Genomic DNA, 16,999 nt, shown 5'->3' with positions numbered 1-16,999 from the left:
TAAGACTGAATGATACATAACTTCAAAATACACCAATAAAAAAGCAGAAGCAATTTCCAATCAAAGCTGTAATTCTACCTAGTCTTTCTAAGGTCATTCAAATGTCATCCCTACAGTGTGACTTATGATTCATTTTGGGGCTCTGCCTGGAAGCAGAGTGTAGAATGAGATAATGGGTGAAAAGAAGAGACAGACAAGGGAGAAGATAAAAAAAACAGCTTATCTTTTTCTTGGCGGTGGTGGTTCGTTGTTTCTTTTTGTTTGTTTTTGAGAAGCATTTGACTAAACGTTTTGAATCATTTGTCTGAAATAGTTTGCATAAAACGTATTAAAGTATGAGAGAGCGGAACTGCAAGTGTAATACAGACAATTTTGGACAACACACATGCTTATTGTCAGATGACAACCATCTGTGGAGAGATCTTATCTCCATTCTCCTGACTACACCTTCAACGGAGTAGACCAGCAAAGCTCTATAGTCATGAAAGTTTATACCTTGTTTCATAGCTACTAAATGTGAATGCAACCATCAACCACCCATCAAGGTGATCCAGGTTCAGGGAAAAACTCAAGAAGAGACAAAATTACAAGGAGAAAGCTTCATCAGGAAGGTGAGGACACTTAGTCCAAGTTCCTACCCTCAGAAGACAACAAAAGTCTGAATGTGTGTAGTGAGCATTCTGTACATCCTCTATAGCAACTTATATATATGAGAAAACAACCAGAGCTTCCCTAAGACTTCTCTTTTTTGACTAAATACCATCCTAACTACCTTTTCTCATAAGCTAGTAGATAAATAAAAGAGCAAAAATTGAGAAAGAAACCAGAGACAAGCAGAGAATTGCTGATTAATGGAAAAAAATAAAGCTAAGAAATTTAAGTGAAATTTTCTGGTTTCCTAACTCTTTAGCCACTGTCAGAATACAAAACAAAGCAGCAACACCAAAAAAACCAAACCCACCCCACAACCTGTCCTGAAGGCTCAAGAAATCTTAATTTATCTCTGAGCATTGAAACAGAGACCCTATGATACCATGTTTATTTACTTTTATAGAGAAAATTTTAGGTAATCACACTTGATTTCTGTAATTCAATGATACATATTAAAATGTAAAGTACAAATGTATAAATGCATTTTCAGTCCTACAAAAAGCTCTTGCTGAAAGAAAGAATTTGTAAATGGATTCTACGAAGGATTATCTGACAATAAGGGAAAAAAAAAAATAAACAGTTTTACAAAGTTTAACAGCACTAGAGGTTGAAATGGGAGCATCACACATAGGAACAATGAATTGGCCCTCAGCCTCAGACTTACTGACAGCTGCAGAGGAAAACTTGCATCAAATAACCTGAGCTTCAATTTCCTGGATAAGAAAAGGCAAGGCATGGGTTCATAAAGTTGAAAAAAGAAATCTGGACAAGAAGATCTGAAAATTATTATCAGGACACAAATAGCAGCAGAGACCCAAAAGCTATTCCCTGAAAGTTCTAAGAAAGGATGTTTTATTCAGGAGAGCACTATAACTATGCCTCTTTGGCCTCATCTCTTCTAATCTTGTGCAGGCTTTTCAATTTTAGAAGCAAATCCTGTAGGACTTTTGCCAGAAAAAAGAGTCATGTGCTCTTAGCTTGAGTGTGCTGACAAGAATTTGGTGGTAATACTAAAATATACCTGAAAAGTCCTTGTGAAAAATGCAATGAGTGACAATTCCAATCATTTAGAGGAAGGACAGATCACCTACTGTGTCACTGAAGTTATAGAAGATAATATGGGAGGGGTGGGATGGATCTCAATTTCTGGAGAAAGAATATTTTGGTCTGTCACCTCCCACTCCACAAACAACATAGATTTGAAAATCTGCCCTGAAAACACAATGTCTCATCTACAGCCAGAGAGACTAGAACAACACGTGGTTAGTGAAGCATTTACTCTCTGGGTGCCATTCCTGGTTTACTCATTCTAGAACTGATCAATGGTGGGGGAGAAGCCCAGGATATGTTCTGTTTCATCCCAGGCAGGCTAGTTTTGAGTTGGGTGAAACTGAATATAGAGAATTCACAGAATCACAGAATGGGTTGGGTTGGAAGGGACCTTATAGATCATCCAATTCCAAGCCCCTGCCATGGGCACGGACACTCCCCACTAGCCCAGGTTGCCCAAAGCCCCATCCACTAGAACTTTTTAAGAAGTCCAATCATCTTGTGCTGCATTTCTTACCAAAGAAGACTTTAGTATTGATTTAAGGTATCAGAGCATGAAACCAGATGAAAATTGGGACAATCCTGCACTATGAGTTAAACTGTCACGAGAGACTTTATTCATGGCATTTGTTCATCATCTTATTTTAGAAAGGCTTTTCTTTCAGTGGCTGCTCATTTGCTTGTTTTAGAAGACTGAAAGCTTTTATTCTGAAAGGTTTAGGCATTATGTATGTAAAGAAAAGTTGTACACAAACTGCAAATCTGAAACTGGTGCACATGCTGTCCTCCCGTGCATTGACACAGGAGGGACTTCAGTTATATCCAAGCACCTAGAGACACTACATAGGATTTTTTTTATTCCTTTTCCATTTCGGGAATAATTACTTGCTTCTAATACAGAAGTAAATGACCTACTGCACCTGAACAACAGCGTTTGTCTTATGGAAGAGGGCAATCTCAATGCTACATATCTCTAAAAACAAAAACTTCAGTAGGAGGAAAAAACAAAAACGTGTAAACTGAAATTGCTAACAGGGAGAGAGAGACAGCAATTCTTTCCCAGCAGGGATGTCAATATGCAATGAGAATGAGTCATTATGATGCAGTTCTGTGATTCAGACAATTCAAAGCCACTCTGGGATGTCAGGCCACTGACATATTTTTGCACTGTGTGAATCCATGCAAAGGCAAAAAGTGTTCTCCCAGCTCTTAATAGACTCCCACATCTCTAACGACTTTCTGATAAGCTTTTTTTTTTCCCAAAAAAAATTTGTTACATCAACTGTAAATCTAATTTAGGCAGCTTTTGACCCTTAGTAAAATGACCATATTTGTTTCAGGTCACTCTTTATTAGTAAAGGTAGAGGTACTACTTAAACGATAAAACCCCACGCAATTCTGGCAAAAATCATAAAACCAAGATGCAAGACTTGATAAGGACCAAAAAAAAAAAAAGGAAAAAAACCACCCCCTGTACACCCTGTTATGAATGAAAAAATGATTAAAGTGATTAAAGTCAAAAAGCTGAACAAGAGACTGTCTTCCTCCAAAATGCAACATAATTCTAAAGCAACTGTTCTCTCAAGTGAACAGGTTGAAGACAGTAAGGACAGTATGACTACTTTCCCTACTTTCACGTTCATAATATGGTCGCAGTGACGTGTACTTTATTTTGAGGCAGAGTACAAATTAATATGTAGACATGGACAAATTCATTTCTATTTCCTAATCTACTCTTATTAACAATTGCTACAAGCAACCTTTGAACAGAATGGATGTAGAAGAAATCTACAGATTTCAGGTTTGCACCAAGATTTTAAAAGTGATTTCTCATCACATGCTCTTCTAGCCCATTCTCTCATCATAAACCTACTAGCACATTCCCTAACTACAACAGTAGAAAGAATTTTCCACAGTAACAAAAGGTAAGGCAAAATCTTGCTGAGAAAAGTTGGAAAACCTACAGGAACTTATTTTCATCTTAACAGTCACAGGAAAACTGGAAGGGTATTGGAATATAGTAGATATCCATTCGCTTTGCTACAGGATCTGAGAGGTTACATGTGAGTTATACATGCCAATTGAAGCCAAATCTTGATCTTATTGATAGCAAGAATTTTGGTAACAGCTCAGTGCAGAATTTTACCTGTGAAAAGTAGGAGACTTTGAATGACACCAGCAGATTTACTGATATTTGTGAAGTCTTATTTACCAACAACAGTGCAGAAGGAATGAAAAATGTCTTGAGTGCATCACAGGTGCTGGTACTATACAGAAAATTTGTGAGATTTGAAAATTCTGTGATCCTTTGGTCACTGTTGGGGACTGTAAAGGAATGGGTCAGTTTCCTCCAACTCCTTGGAAGCCTGTTCAGAAAGCGTCTGAGCTGTCAGAATTTCTCCTTCAGGCAGCCAGGAGAAGAGCTTAGCAGAAGCAGTCATGAAGGACAGGGAAATGAGTCATCCTACTTCCCTGTTGATGATCACATCAATCCTTCACTATGTCACATTATAAACATATAGTAAATATTGACGGTCACATTGAGTCAGATTTTCAAAGGGAATGGATACCTTGTTTTTGTTCCCCGCAGGAGAGAGGGCAAACTAATCTTCACAGAGGCTGGTAATTTCAAAGATTTAGGGAGAAAGTAATTGGGGAGAATATGAAAATTCAGTTTAGTGCAGATTTTACATTCCTAGAGGCCAGCCAGACCTACAGGTGTTTTAACTATGAATACTCTGTCCACTTCCCTCCACTACAATATAGTAATTTATTTTGCTAAAACCTTCTTTGCAACTTCTAACATTTGCAGTCAGCTTTCCCTGCCTCAGGGAAACAGTTTGCCTGTAATATTCAGGAATTTACTCTGAAGAATACAGTTTGAACATTTAACTGATGTCTTTTGGGGGCCACTAAGCTTACCAAAAGTCTGAAGTGTGTTTCTGATGCTGTAACCTCAAATATAATGATCCACAAAGAATAACTGGTTACTAGGATGTAGCTTAACTGAACTAACTGAGCCAAAGAAAAGCTGATGGAATTCCCCAATACAAGCTTTGCAGATCCTCTTCTCTCACCAGATACATCAAACATTCTCTTAACAACCACAGAAGTTTGGTTACACAATCTTGCAAGTTTTCATCCATCTATATCAACAAGTGTGTTTTCTCCTTGGTAATGGCAACTCCCTCCTCATCCCCCAAAAAAGCAAATCAACTGTTGTTCAAAAATGGCATAAAACACAATTGCATGTTTATTCACCAATACCAGAGACCTGGCACATGACATTGAGGATGAATTCAAAATCCACGTAACAGCAGTTTTTATAATCAGTAGCTCTTTGTTTAAAAATATCATAATAAATGTCTGTGCTGATAATAACAATTTTAAACTTACCAAAACTTTTTTTTACAGGTGGTCTTGTTGAGAGATCATGTAGCGTTTTGCAGTCCACAGTTAAGTTCATCTGTTTCAAAATGCCTTAGAGAAAAAAAAAACCTGCAACAGAAGATAAATACTGTATCAACACAGCAGCACAGATACCTTGCAAGGGGACTTTAAATATGCTAGTTGAGATTCCACAGAGAGCACAACACTTCATACAGACAGTTCTCCTACCCTCTTGGAAAAAAGTTAAAGACAAAAGTTGTTCTCTGAAAACACTTGTATCAGAAGGTTTGATTATCTACTTCTTGCTTGGAAATTATAAGCAGCAATACACCAAAATCTTGAATCTGCAGTTCACAGTATTGCAAAAGGCTTGCCTCCCTTTAGAGCCAACTGACGGAAGTGACATTTAAATGCAAACAAAAACTGTTGACCATTCTTTGAGAGAAGAATATATATACATACTTCAAATCCTTCATGGAAACAAGGTCAAGCAGCATACTTCAGTAAGTCTGTGGCAAATGTTAAACAATTAACAGTGTATTTCACATGAATGGTAACTATCCATCCACTGTCAGTCAGGAGTGCACTAATTCCTGCTGGTGGTATTCCTGCCTATGTACCTGCTATAATTTCTGGATGTCTCCAGAAACTGAATTGTGTGGGAGAAAAACAAACAACAAAACACATTTCAGGAACTGGCAGAGATGAGAAAAACAGCAAGATATACATCATTTTTATCAAATAATTGTATTTATCAACTATTTATTCCCAGAAAAAAAAATTACCAGCTTTCCCTGAAAACTATGCAAAATGTATTTTTTCACTTGTTTACTATCTTTTTCATTGTATTTTGACAAACATTCTGAAATCCCTGCCAGAAAAAGGGGTAGACGTGGAATAGGAGTGCTATTCAACATTTTAATTAGACCTCACTTAAGAATTCATCCACTCAATTTTGTAAAATCTATGTATGTTTAACGCAGATCTATTATGTGGAAGGGAAAGAAATGTGTAATAGTACAAGTTACATTTAAACACAAAGAGCCTAATTCCTATTCATTTTTTCATACAGATCGCAACAAAATTTACGGAAAAAACTACCCACCAAATCGGCAAGGTTAGCAGGAGTTAATTTATTTCCTAAACTTACCCTTGAAAACATTTAAGTCAATTTTAGAACAAAGCTGTGATACCACACACCACAGAAAACTGAACACATGACGATACCTCATTTTGAGTAATGGGTTCTGTTGTGTCAGTAAAACCTCATGTGTTATATATAGATCAGCTGTCAAATGGAAATCAGTGTGCTTAGAATATTATTATGTTGCTACATAGACAAAGAGAAAGCAAGTAACATCATTTTGATTTCCAAAGATTTTAGTTTTTAATGGTGAATTTCATAAAATGAACTTCATGAATGTCTTGAACACACTATATGGAAAACAATTTATTTGCTGTGCTTTAGGAAGTTCTGTAAGCTGCTGCTTCCAGGACAAATATTCATCTTTGGTTCATGGCCCTGGAACTTACAGCGAGTGAATGGCTATCTATGTCTCTATTAACTATATAAATTTATAGCACCTTTTTGTGTGAAAAATGATATAGAGTGGATTGTTTCAAGTCAGAAAATAAGTTGAAAAGCAACACATTTTTATTTAACTGTGTTTTGCTTTTACAAGCCTAATTAAATTTGAAATTAAAGTCTGTATATTAAAGCCCAACCAAGCAATAACCTATCACAGGCACTTGAATTAAAAAAGCTGCAGTAAGTCTTCCTCAAATTTTAACTAATAAGTTAGATACGAAAGTAGGATGGAAAGATGTTTGTAAGACATCGAATTAAGTTCGGCAAGTACTCTATTTCATTATACTATGAGCTGCACTTAGTAGCAAAATGAATTTCAACCTTCGCAGTGAAGACATCCTCAGAGGTCATCTTCCTGCACCAAGGATTTACTCCTAGCTGTATTAGCTTTCTGACTTGCTTACACCAAGTTTTGTTAACAACTCTGAGTGAACATTTCCATCATTTCACCCCATTCTGAATGCCCACGAAGGTACGGCCTCTCTCCTCCTCTGTGTGCAAGGAGCGAGCTCAGAGGTGATGGCCAGAATTACACTCCCTCAGGATCTGGACAGGTGCTGAAGTAACTACAGGTCCAGGCAGGACAGGAGGCAATACAGCACCGCACACCCTTCCCAGCCGCCCAAATTTAAGGCTCCGAGCCCACTCGAGGCAGGCATACCTGGGCAACCCCTGCCTGCCCACGCGTTGCGTCCAGTGCTCTCTCACAGCTGCCTGACCCCCGAGACACCCGTTTTTCTCGCAGCTGACAAACAACCCGGGGCTCACACGCCCGAAGTCCCAGCCCCACACAAACACAGCCCGGGGGAACAGAGCTCAGGATGAGAACCGAGCTCGGGCAGGAGCCCCTCACCCTAACAACGAGCGGCACGAAGCCGCCAGTAACGGCCGCCACCCGTAACGGCCACGGCTGCACCGCTACCGCTGCTACTACTACTACTGCTGCTGCTGCTGCTACTGCTGCTACTGCTAGTACCGCTACTACTGGCCCTGGGGCCGCTGCCGCGCCTGCGCCGCACCGCCTCCTCCCGGCGTGCTCGACGGGGCCGTGATGGCGGCTCCCTGCTGCCGCTGCCCGCACATGGGCTGAGAGGAGGGCTCGGGCTGAGAGGAGGGTGGCGGGACCATGCTGGCCCTCGAGCGCGCCCTGCTGAGGGGCTTCCTCAGCGCCGCCGAGTCCTTGGAGTGGAAGCAGGGCGACGCCTCGGCGGCAGGTGAGCGGGGAGCGGAGCGGAGCGGAGGTGAGGGACACGCGGTGCCCGCCTTGCTGTGGGGGTCCTGGACGCGGCTCCCGGGGGTCCCCTCGGGCGGGCACCGGGCTGGGCTGCGGGGGCAGCGCCGCTCCCGGGGGCACCCCGCTCCTGGGGGCACCGCCGCTCCTCAGGCTTCGCCCCGGGGCTGTCTCGGGCTTCCTCGCGACCGGAGCGAGCGAGGCACCTGCCTGCCCGCGTGTGGCAGCGGCGAGAAGCTCCCTGCTGTAGCAAAGCGAAAAAGATGTGGAGATAAAGACTTCTTTATCTGTACCCCAGGCACATGCTGAATTTTGGAAAAGAGCTGATCTACTCAGTTCTATTTCCTTATGTTAATTCTTATTTAGCCCTAATCCTTGTACTGTCTAAGAATGTTAGGTGGTGACACTGACATCTAGCAGGTCTTTCATAGTTTCTCACTGAATGGTGTACATTTGTGTTTTTATTTCACTTTTTTTTTTAAGTAGTGTGCTGTGATGAGATGTGGAGAGTGGTATTGAAGAAAACTATCTTGCCGTAGAGGCAGAAAATGGTGGGGGTTGTGATGATTTTTAATCATCGCTTCAGTGGGCCCTGAAACTAAAAGTTAAAGACTGTGACCTTGAATTTGTATGGTGTCTTATAAGAAAATAAATAAATAGAGAACCAAGAGCAGATCTTATGTGCTTACAGTTATGTTGCACTGTTACTAGAAAGAAAAACCTCAGTATTCTTCATTAGTGTCCTCAGGGCCAAGGGTTATTCTACAAAATACAGTGCCACCTGTCTGGACGGCTGTAACAAAATGTAAATAAGTTGTCGCTTTGTGAAAGAAATTCTCCCCCAGAGCACTGATGGGAGAAAGTTTCATGTTATTTATGTTCTCTGTGAGGGTGTGATGTCAGCAAGGCCCCAGAACCATTCCTAATCTTTTGCATATGCCCCTGCAGGTACAGCGTAAAATGTTTTTCAATCATTTACCACAAAAAAAAAAAAAAAAAAGATTACTTATATCAGGTGGCTGGTCATTGTTGCAAAGAACAAAAGTAAATTGTGGTCAGCAGGCTGGTCTGTAGAGATTAGGAATGAATGTGTGTCCATCACCATTCCTACCAAATCATCCATCGCTGCTATGGAAGTTGATTTTTGTGCTCAGTCTTCAGTTGTGTCCGAGACTGAGAGTACTTGGTTTTGCTGGGGGTTGTTGTTTGGTTAGCTTCTGTGTGCAGCTGTAGCTGGTGTGGATGTATGCCTGTGCTAGCATTAAATAGGGTAGTTTAGGCCCTAATATTAGGGTAGCTATGGTAACACTAAGTGCTCAGGAGCTGCAGTCCACAGCTGGAATCACTGGTTAATATTATGGCACGTATCCTATGCAGACCTCTGCATTTCCTCACCTGCATTACCAGCATCTGCATTAGCTGGTTGAGAACTAGTTAGTATGTCCACATGAGCTGCAGCATAGACAGGTACCAATTTCTCTAAGAATAGAAGGCGTTAACGTGATGAAACTGTTCTAGCAGACAGCTGCTGGATTGGTTGCAATGTAGCATGCTTGATGAAAGAGGGGAAGATACCTTCTGCGAACAAAGCCTGGGTCAAGAATACTTCATGAGTTTGAAGCTTCTTAGGAATTAAATGTATAGCACTTTGTGAATTCTGTTTGCCTTGAAAGGATTAAGCAGAGAAACATTAATGGATTCATATCCACCTCAGTAGTTAATTTGAAGAATGACTCTATGTGCAGACTTCTCATTGAGGTAGTAAACTTACAGGAAGATAGTACTTTTCTGAAGATAAAATCATATTGTCCATTCTTTTGAATATTGTAAGCATGTAAAGGAAGGGCTGTGTACTTCATGGTTATACATGGGTATTCATGGAACTCTCTAAGTATTGAACCATTGTTATTTGTTGCAGTTTCCGTGAAAGAATCCTTAAGCCTTTGAAATTGTCTCGCCCACAGGATTTTACCATCACACACTAATACAAAAGGTTTTGGAGGAAGAAAACCCTCCTATGATAATTGTCAGTGTATGTATTTGAAAGGCTATCCATATATTTCCCCTGAAATTCCTGTGCAATTTTTATGCTTTACATTCATCTGGCAGTTTGTATTTCATTGTAACGTTAATACAAGTTCTGTAAAATTCATTTTGGATTAAGGTGACCCCCGCTACTGCTGTTCTTCAGTTTCAGTGCAACTGTCGTTTTCTGGCAACTTAAATGATGATTCCTTACTTTGAAAGGGGAGAGGTATATGTTTTGGTTGGAATAGCTCTTGTAAGATGAAGTTCTTTCAAATTTAACACTGATTTTTTTTTTTTTATTTCCAGAAAGTGGATCACTGTTGCAGTTGATTTTTGATGGGAAATATGAGGCAATATTTTCAAATTCAGCTATCCGAAATGTTTTCAGTGCATCTTCTGTGGCAGAGGAGAACATTGAAAGTTACTTGGAGAAACAGATCCTGACATACCTGGACTGTTCCACAGAGGTTGATAACGTGGAAAGGTGGAAATGATTATTTATTTTATGGAAGATTAATAGAGGCAATGTTTGATTTTTACAAAAGGCATTATTTGTTTTGTATTATGTGTCATAGGGCTTCCAAAGTTCTTGATCTGAGAGAAAAATAGAAAATTGATTTCTCGAGTTGTTCCTCCCACTTTCCTGGGGCATCTGTTCATTATCATTGTTTCTTTCACTGGATAGTGTTCTGATATGAAGGGTTGTTGAAAACACTGGCTTTGTTTATGGTGACTACCTCTGAAGCTGCTGGTATAAAGAAACAAAGAAATGTAAATTCACATTGCCATGCATCTTGAAACAGTTTGTTAACAGTTTTCTCTGAAACGTTGTGTTACATTAATGTGAATACTTGAAGTACCATGTAAAGTTACTGTAAAAGTTATGTCCGTGTTTCTGAGTCTGGTTCATAGTAAGGTTGTTTTAATATGAACTGAGTAAGTTATTTATGGCTGGTATTTATGAATTAGTTATTTTCTTCATAAGACTCACTAAGATGGATTTTAGCCTGTTCATTTTGGAAAATTATAAACACTGAAGTCAGACTCATTAACAGCAAGAATTAGCATATGCAGTACAGTTAGAGTGAATCTATCACATTATGGATAGTAGAAGCAGAAAATTACATACATATAATTTAAAGATGAGTGTAGGAACAGGTTTTAGCAAAAGGTAGGAGAACATAAAGGTATAAAGGAAATAAGAGGAAGGTAACGTATTGCCAAGAAGCATGGCTGAATACAAATGTGTGTGTTTTAATATGAGGCATGAAAATGAGTTTTTGCTAAAATGCCAGAGAGAAACAAGTAGTTGGCACCTCTAAAATACTGAGACTTGTTAGCAACACTGATCATGGCTTGTCAAAAGATTATATGATAGTGTGATATCTCATGCGCTCCTGTTTTCTGATCTGGAGTGTATAGAGATTGTTTCTGTGTATTTTGTCTCTAGGTATTTTTCCCTGTTTTTTTTTTTTCTTTCTTTCTTTCTTTGTTGTGCTGTTGCTGTGAAATCATCCTACCTGGAGTTTAGATGGTGACATAGTCTAGAGAAAGTTTTCAATATTGTTAACTTCTGTCTTAGAATATTTTATTCTGAATTATGCATCAATTAAAGAAAGATCTGTTGGGGTTTGAAACATCCTGAAAACTGTTAGCCCAATCCTAATCCTAATTGTTGATTGAAATTTTGTTCCTGTTCACAAATGAAATAGCCGTTATGAACTGTTTGACTGCTTGAAGAAAATCGTATTCTATATCATGCATTCAGTAAGACTTTATACATACATATCCTGTCACGGTGATATTTTCTTTTCCTGCTCCTCCTGTGAGTTTTTATTGGCCTGTATTTCCATTTGCAGAAATTTGTTGCTTTCCTACTGCAGACAGCAAAACAATTTGTTCCTCAGGTGCTTGTGTTCCAGTACTTTGGTCTTACAGGTTTCCTTTCCGCTCTTCAACTGTAGGCATTGTTAGAAGCCCCCTTGCCTAAAGATATGGAGGCAGAACTACAATATTTAACCTTTCAGAAGTAGACAATTTTCTGCCCAAAGTTATGTGCTGAGTTTTTTTTCAGAATTAAAAGGTGTACTTTTCAAAATGTGTCAGTGTATCCAAGGTAAAATCCATTACATAGTTATTTTATCAACCTGCAGGCCCTGTACTACTTTTCCTAATTTCTTTTGGAAAGAATTAATGCAACTTGTGCACATGACTTTTAAATGCCGATGGTGAAAATACGTGAGTTGTTGTTTTATTTATTTTTTCCTGTTGAGGGAAAAAATTCCTTATTTTTTTATAGGAAAAATCCCTATTTTTTTATAGGAAAAATCCCTATTTTCCCTATAAAGGAAGTACAGCCACTTCTAAGTTCTAGCTGAGAAAAATCAGTAAGACACTGGCTTTCCTTTGACTTTTAGTAGATTTTTTACTATTGGGGTCTTACTTCAAATATATGCTTTTTTGCTGAACTGAGAACTGTAATTGTAGAAATTAAAAAACTCTGCAAGTTGAATTCAGTCAGGATCAGAAAGTTGGATAATGCTAACCTTATTCTTTTAACACAATATAAACGCAGTACAAAGTATGGTTTTATAACAGTGTTAAAAGAACTCTTAGGGAATTCTTTTTGTGAAGCTAAAAGGGAGCAGCCTGAGGGCAAAACAGCTCAGACTTTGTAGCTAGATTATAATTTCTTTGGACATGTCAACTTTTCTACTTCCAAATCCATGGTTCTGTAAGGAAAATATTTAACAGTATTTTAGATTTTAGAACTTGCTGCAACTTTTTCTGCCACTTTAACTGCTTCCGTCCTTCCCCTGCCAGATGTATTTTGGTATGGCGCTTTTAACCTTCATGGATTAAAAGTGAATTCTCCCAAGTATATTTTGCAATAAACCTACAAAATAGAAGTGTTTTTTTGTTTGTTTGTTTTTATTCCTGTTACAGCTACTCAATTCAAAGGCTATCAGTTACCTTCTACAGGAAACATAGCTTCGTACTTGTATTTTAAGTCAGCAGAATTGTGGAGGAAGAAGATATAGTGTATAAATGCTAACCAAGTGGAAGGGAAGCATCTCTTTGGTGTTGTCATGACTTCTATTTGAAGGACATGTATTTTTTCCCAAGGTAGTTTCCTTCTAGAGACCAGGAGGAAATAGTGTGCAGGACACAACAAAAATAATAGTTCAGGAGAGTTTCAAAAGAGCTTGAAAGTCTCTTATAATGTTTGATTCTTAAACCTAAAGGAACAAGGAAATGATCATGAACACTTGTTTTAATTGTCCATGTATTTACTGCTACTACCTTATTCAAGATAGTAATGACTGTAAAACTTTCCAAAACAAGTCCTTGCAATAAAGCTTGGTTTGATTTCCCAACATGTATTTCTGATACTTCAGGGCACTTAAACAGTTTGTTAACTAGTGTGCTATGCATGTTAAAAAATAAAAGTGAAGAAATTCTTGCTGTTTCTGCAACTTGCTTGCATGTATTTAAATAGGAAAAAATAACTGTTAAGCATCTCTAATTTTGTTTTGACTTCTCTTCTGTAATTTGTCTTCACATTTAAAAAAAAACAAACACACAATCTGTAACCTAATTGTATGTAAAGCATAGTCTTGCTATTGGTATTTTCTCACTCATTTATTTGAAAAATGTAGTGTTATATGCAAATCCCTTATTTTTTTCAAATATCAATGCTGTATCATTTCTGAGTTTGAGAAAATATAAGTAAAGCAATATGAATATTACAGTGGAATGTATATAAGCATTTGGTTTTACATCATGGATCACAATCCTACTTGAGTTGGTGTAAAGTGTTTAAAAAAAGACATGGAGAAAGTATGAGCGAGATGAATGGCTCTAAATCTAAGGAAATTAGAAGAAAGTAATGAAACTGTATAGGTCACCGTAATAAGTGGAACACTGGCAGCAGTGCCTCTCCTGCTTTTCAGGCAGCACAGAAGAGCAGTTTTAAGGCAGCACTTGGGAGGTAAGCACTTGCAGTTCTGCATTCTAAGTGTGAAGGGCAGTCAGAGACGGAATGGAAAAAAAAATCTTGGAAAAAAGGAAGTGATAGGTGAGGGACGCTAGCCTTATTTGCAGGGATTAGAGCTTAGAAGTAGCATTCTGATACAGAATGAGTGTTAAGGGGACTGGAGGTTGGTCACTAGTCTGAAAATGAAGACAGCAACAAGAAAAAACAACTGATGATGACAAATCAGCCAGTGGAAAGAGAATCGCAGCCAAAGTAATGGAATTGCATATAATTTGCAGAGCCCTTCTGCATGGTTACAAAAGCATCTAGACATCAAGCAACTTTGCCTGCCATAGAAAGATTTCAACAAAGTTCCTTAAAAATACATATTTTGGTTGTAGGATTAATAAAAATAGAGTAAATGATAAAGTAATGCAAATGAGTCTTTGAAAGACTGAAGAGCTGTTGAACTGCAATGTTGCAATTGATTATTCTGTATGTTATCTTTCCTTTTAGAAGCTTTGAAGCATAATATATAACAGAATAAATAGTGCATGTGTGATTGTTTTGTGCCTAATGTTAATAATTTAGTGTGCAGTAATTGTCACTGCTTTGTTTTTGAGTTGATTGGAAGTTTAGCGGTAACCTGAGATACGCATTCAAATACTATTTGGCGGTAGATAGTTACCAGTGGAATAATGACAACTATAAAATCTAATTGTTTGACAAGAACTCTTTATACCAGTCCTTGCTCGCTAACACTCCTGAAGGCTCTGGGATTTCTTTTTTTTTTTTTTTTGATTCATGTACTCCACACCATTGTTCTACATCTTCTGTCACATTCTTGCCCACCAGCTGCTTCTGTGTGGCTTTTTCTATTTGACTTTGTTTTTTGGAGTTGTATAATGCTTTATCCCTTTGTTTCCATTTGGAGGACTCTTGCAGCTTTAAGTCCATGTTTCACAGCAAAAGGATGACAAGTTTTTTTCCACTGAGCTCCTTAAAATACCAGTTCTTATATTAGACTAGTACAGTTAGAACATTACTGTAGGTAGGAGGCATGTTATATATGTGGTATGTAACAAGGCCCGTGTTGGCATATGACTGATTATAACCCAGTAAGGTTACAAATCCCAAAAGAATCCTAAAACAAACCAAAAAGTTGTGTAAGTTTCCTAAAAATCTACACCTGTTAAATCAGCCATTAAATTCTGAGGGATTTTGCCCTGCTTTCTGCAGGCCACATAGGTTATTACTGTAGGTACATAAAGAAATAGTATCATAAGGGTATTAGATGAGTAAAATCTTGTAAATAAGAAAATTTTATACGCAGTTCCAGGAAGGCAACAAAGTCTTGTAATTCCATCTTTAAATAAAATACTATGTTTGCAATGAAAAAGCATGATTGAATGAGATAGCATTTGCTGCCGAATTATCCGAACCAGCTCTGAGGTGATACTTCTGAACTTTATGACGCTTGTTTAATCGTTTTGTTCTCACAGGGAGTGAAATTAAGCAGCTGTGTAAAAGCAACAATAAATATGCTGTTTTGGAATGTATGCTAATGCAGCAACTTTTCTTTGAAAATGCTGAAGTTTAGATATAAGAAAATACAACTGTCTGGTTGGCAAACAGTGATAATCTTCATCCTATGCTAATCTCCCACTCATATCTAATAGGCACAGCCTTAAATTTTAAAACACATGATTTAACTCTGTTTCCAAAATGTTTGTCATTTGTTACAACCATCATATTTCCAAACCATTCAGTTTCCCATGGGCATTTTTGAATTCTATACTAATTATGTTTTCCTACTGAGAGGGGGGGATTTTTAAGGCTGAATGTTTTGAACTGGTGTGAAAATTGATCAGATCTTGTAGTCCTAATTAAAAAAAATGATCTATTGCTAATTGTTTTTCTTATCTATATTGCAGGCAGAGGCTGATGTTTCTACTTGGTGTGGGCAGTTTGCAGCTTTTCGTTCAAAGCAATTGGACTGGGCCTCCCATTCAGTTACAGCTGCAGGACTTTTTGCCATCTGCATTGTTGCAGAAATTCTGTGAGGTATGCTTGAGCTGTAATAAGCTGTCCTTTTACAGTCACTTCTATTCGTGAATAACCCACTTATCCAGAGAACACATATCTGTGAGGTCCAGGGTTAGAATTAATTTCCTTGAGTGTTGATCATGCAGGCTGCTGTTGGAAGCATCATCAACTGTATAAGTTTTTAAAGCACTATTCTTATTCTAAAAGTAGTTAATGTTTGTCTACTTCAACTTAATAGATTTCTTGCTGGAAATGTTGTTTTTGGATATGGAAGATATTTATTGTGCAGCAGCATCTGCTTGAAGGACGTTTGATGTCGATAAGTTATTTGTTTTGGAATGCGTTCTTAGTTGGATCAGAGAAAAATACTTGTAAATGGCTTAGAAGTTTTCCTTGGAGCAAGGTAGAAGATGGATAAAGAGGACAGTAGATTTGTATGCTAGTATCCTGCTAGGCTCGTGGATGATGCCAAGTGAATCGTGGAATTAGTAGGTCACATGAGCAGTGTAAATGCTGTAAATTGTGGAATGAGGGGAAGTTTGACAAGTAGATAAAAAGCTCCACATAAAACCTTTGCGTCTGTTACATTACTGTGGTATGTTTTTGCAGGAATAACATAACTCATGAAGTCCTGCCATAGTTTCCTTTGAAAGGTTGCATTTCTGAATTACTTAGTTCAGATACAGTATCTGTCCCTTTTTTTTAACATAGATGGTTATAATTGTGGTATACTGTAGAGATGGCATGGTGTGTATATCTATAGGCTTATTTTTTTGCTTGGTTTTTGAGACCAGAAATTAAAATCTGGTCTTCTAATGGCTAAATAAGAAGGAACAGTGGAAAGCAAGTATACTAAACCTGTGCCGGTAAGAAATGAGCAGAAATATTAAAGCATACTATTTCTTAGGAAAAGAAAGTGTTCAATTTTCAACTGAAAAGAAATATAAACGAATTTCTTCCATTCTCCTTATCTGTTTATGATCTTTAATATTATAATTTTATGTTTATAATATTGAGCACATTAGGTTATATTATAATA

The 16,999-nt window shown here is 38.0% G+C and overlaps 1 protein-coding gene and 1 long non-coding RNA gene across 5 annotated transcripts in view; one reads left to right on the top strand and one right to left on the bottom strand.

Annotated features, from left to right (window-relative positions):
* The window catches only part of LOC308193594, a 30,218-nt gene extending 22,583 nt beyond the window's left edge, over positions 1-7,635 (bottom strand). The window contains exons 1-2 of one of the 2 annotated variants that reach the window (XR_013949799.1): positions 7,533-7,635; positions 5,098-5,181 (exon numbers count right to left, since the gene is read on the bottom strand). This is a non-coding gene — a long non-coding RNA (uncharacterized lncRNA). Of the gene's footprint in view, positions 1-5,097; positions 5,200-7,340 lie in introns of both variants that reach the window. The other variant, XR_013949800.1, reaches the window with a different exon arrangement.
* A 118-nt stretch (positions 7,636-7,753) lies between these two features.
* Positions 7,754-16,999, top strand: part of TTC27 (tetratricopeptide repeat domain 27) — a 113,298-nt gene continuing 104,052 nt past the window's right edge. For 2 of the 3 annotated variants that reach the window (XM_080588440.1, XM_080588439.1), the window contains exons 1-3: positions 7,781-7,920; positions 10,245-10,422; positions 15,849-15,978. In XM_080588440.1, coding sequence (XP_080444566.1) covers positions 7,806-7,920; positions 10,245-10,422; positions 15,849-15,978 — 423 coding nt within the window. In that variant the 5' untranslated portion in view covers positions 7,781-7,805. Of the gene's footprint in view, positions 7,921-10,244; positions 10,423-15,848; positions 15,979-16,999 lie in introns of all 3 variants that reach the window. The other variant, XM_080588441.1, reaches the window with a different exon arrangement.

Source organism: Anser brachyrhynchus, assembly GCF_964034855.1.
Source record: "Anser brachyrhynchus genome assembly, chromosome: 3".
Classification (NCBI taxonomy): domain Eukaryota; kingdom Metazoa; phylum Chordata; class Aves; order Anseriformes; family Anatidae; genus Anser; species Anser brachyrhynchus.
The sequence above is the reverse complement of the archived record's forward strand: the minus strand, read 5'-3'. Positions and strand labels throughout refer to the sequence as shown.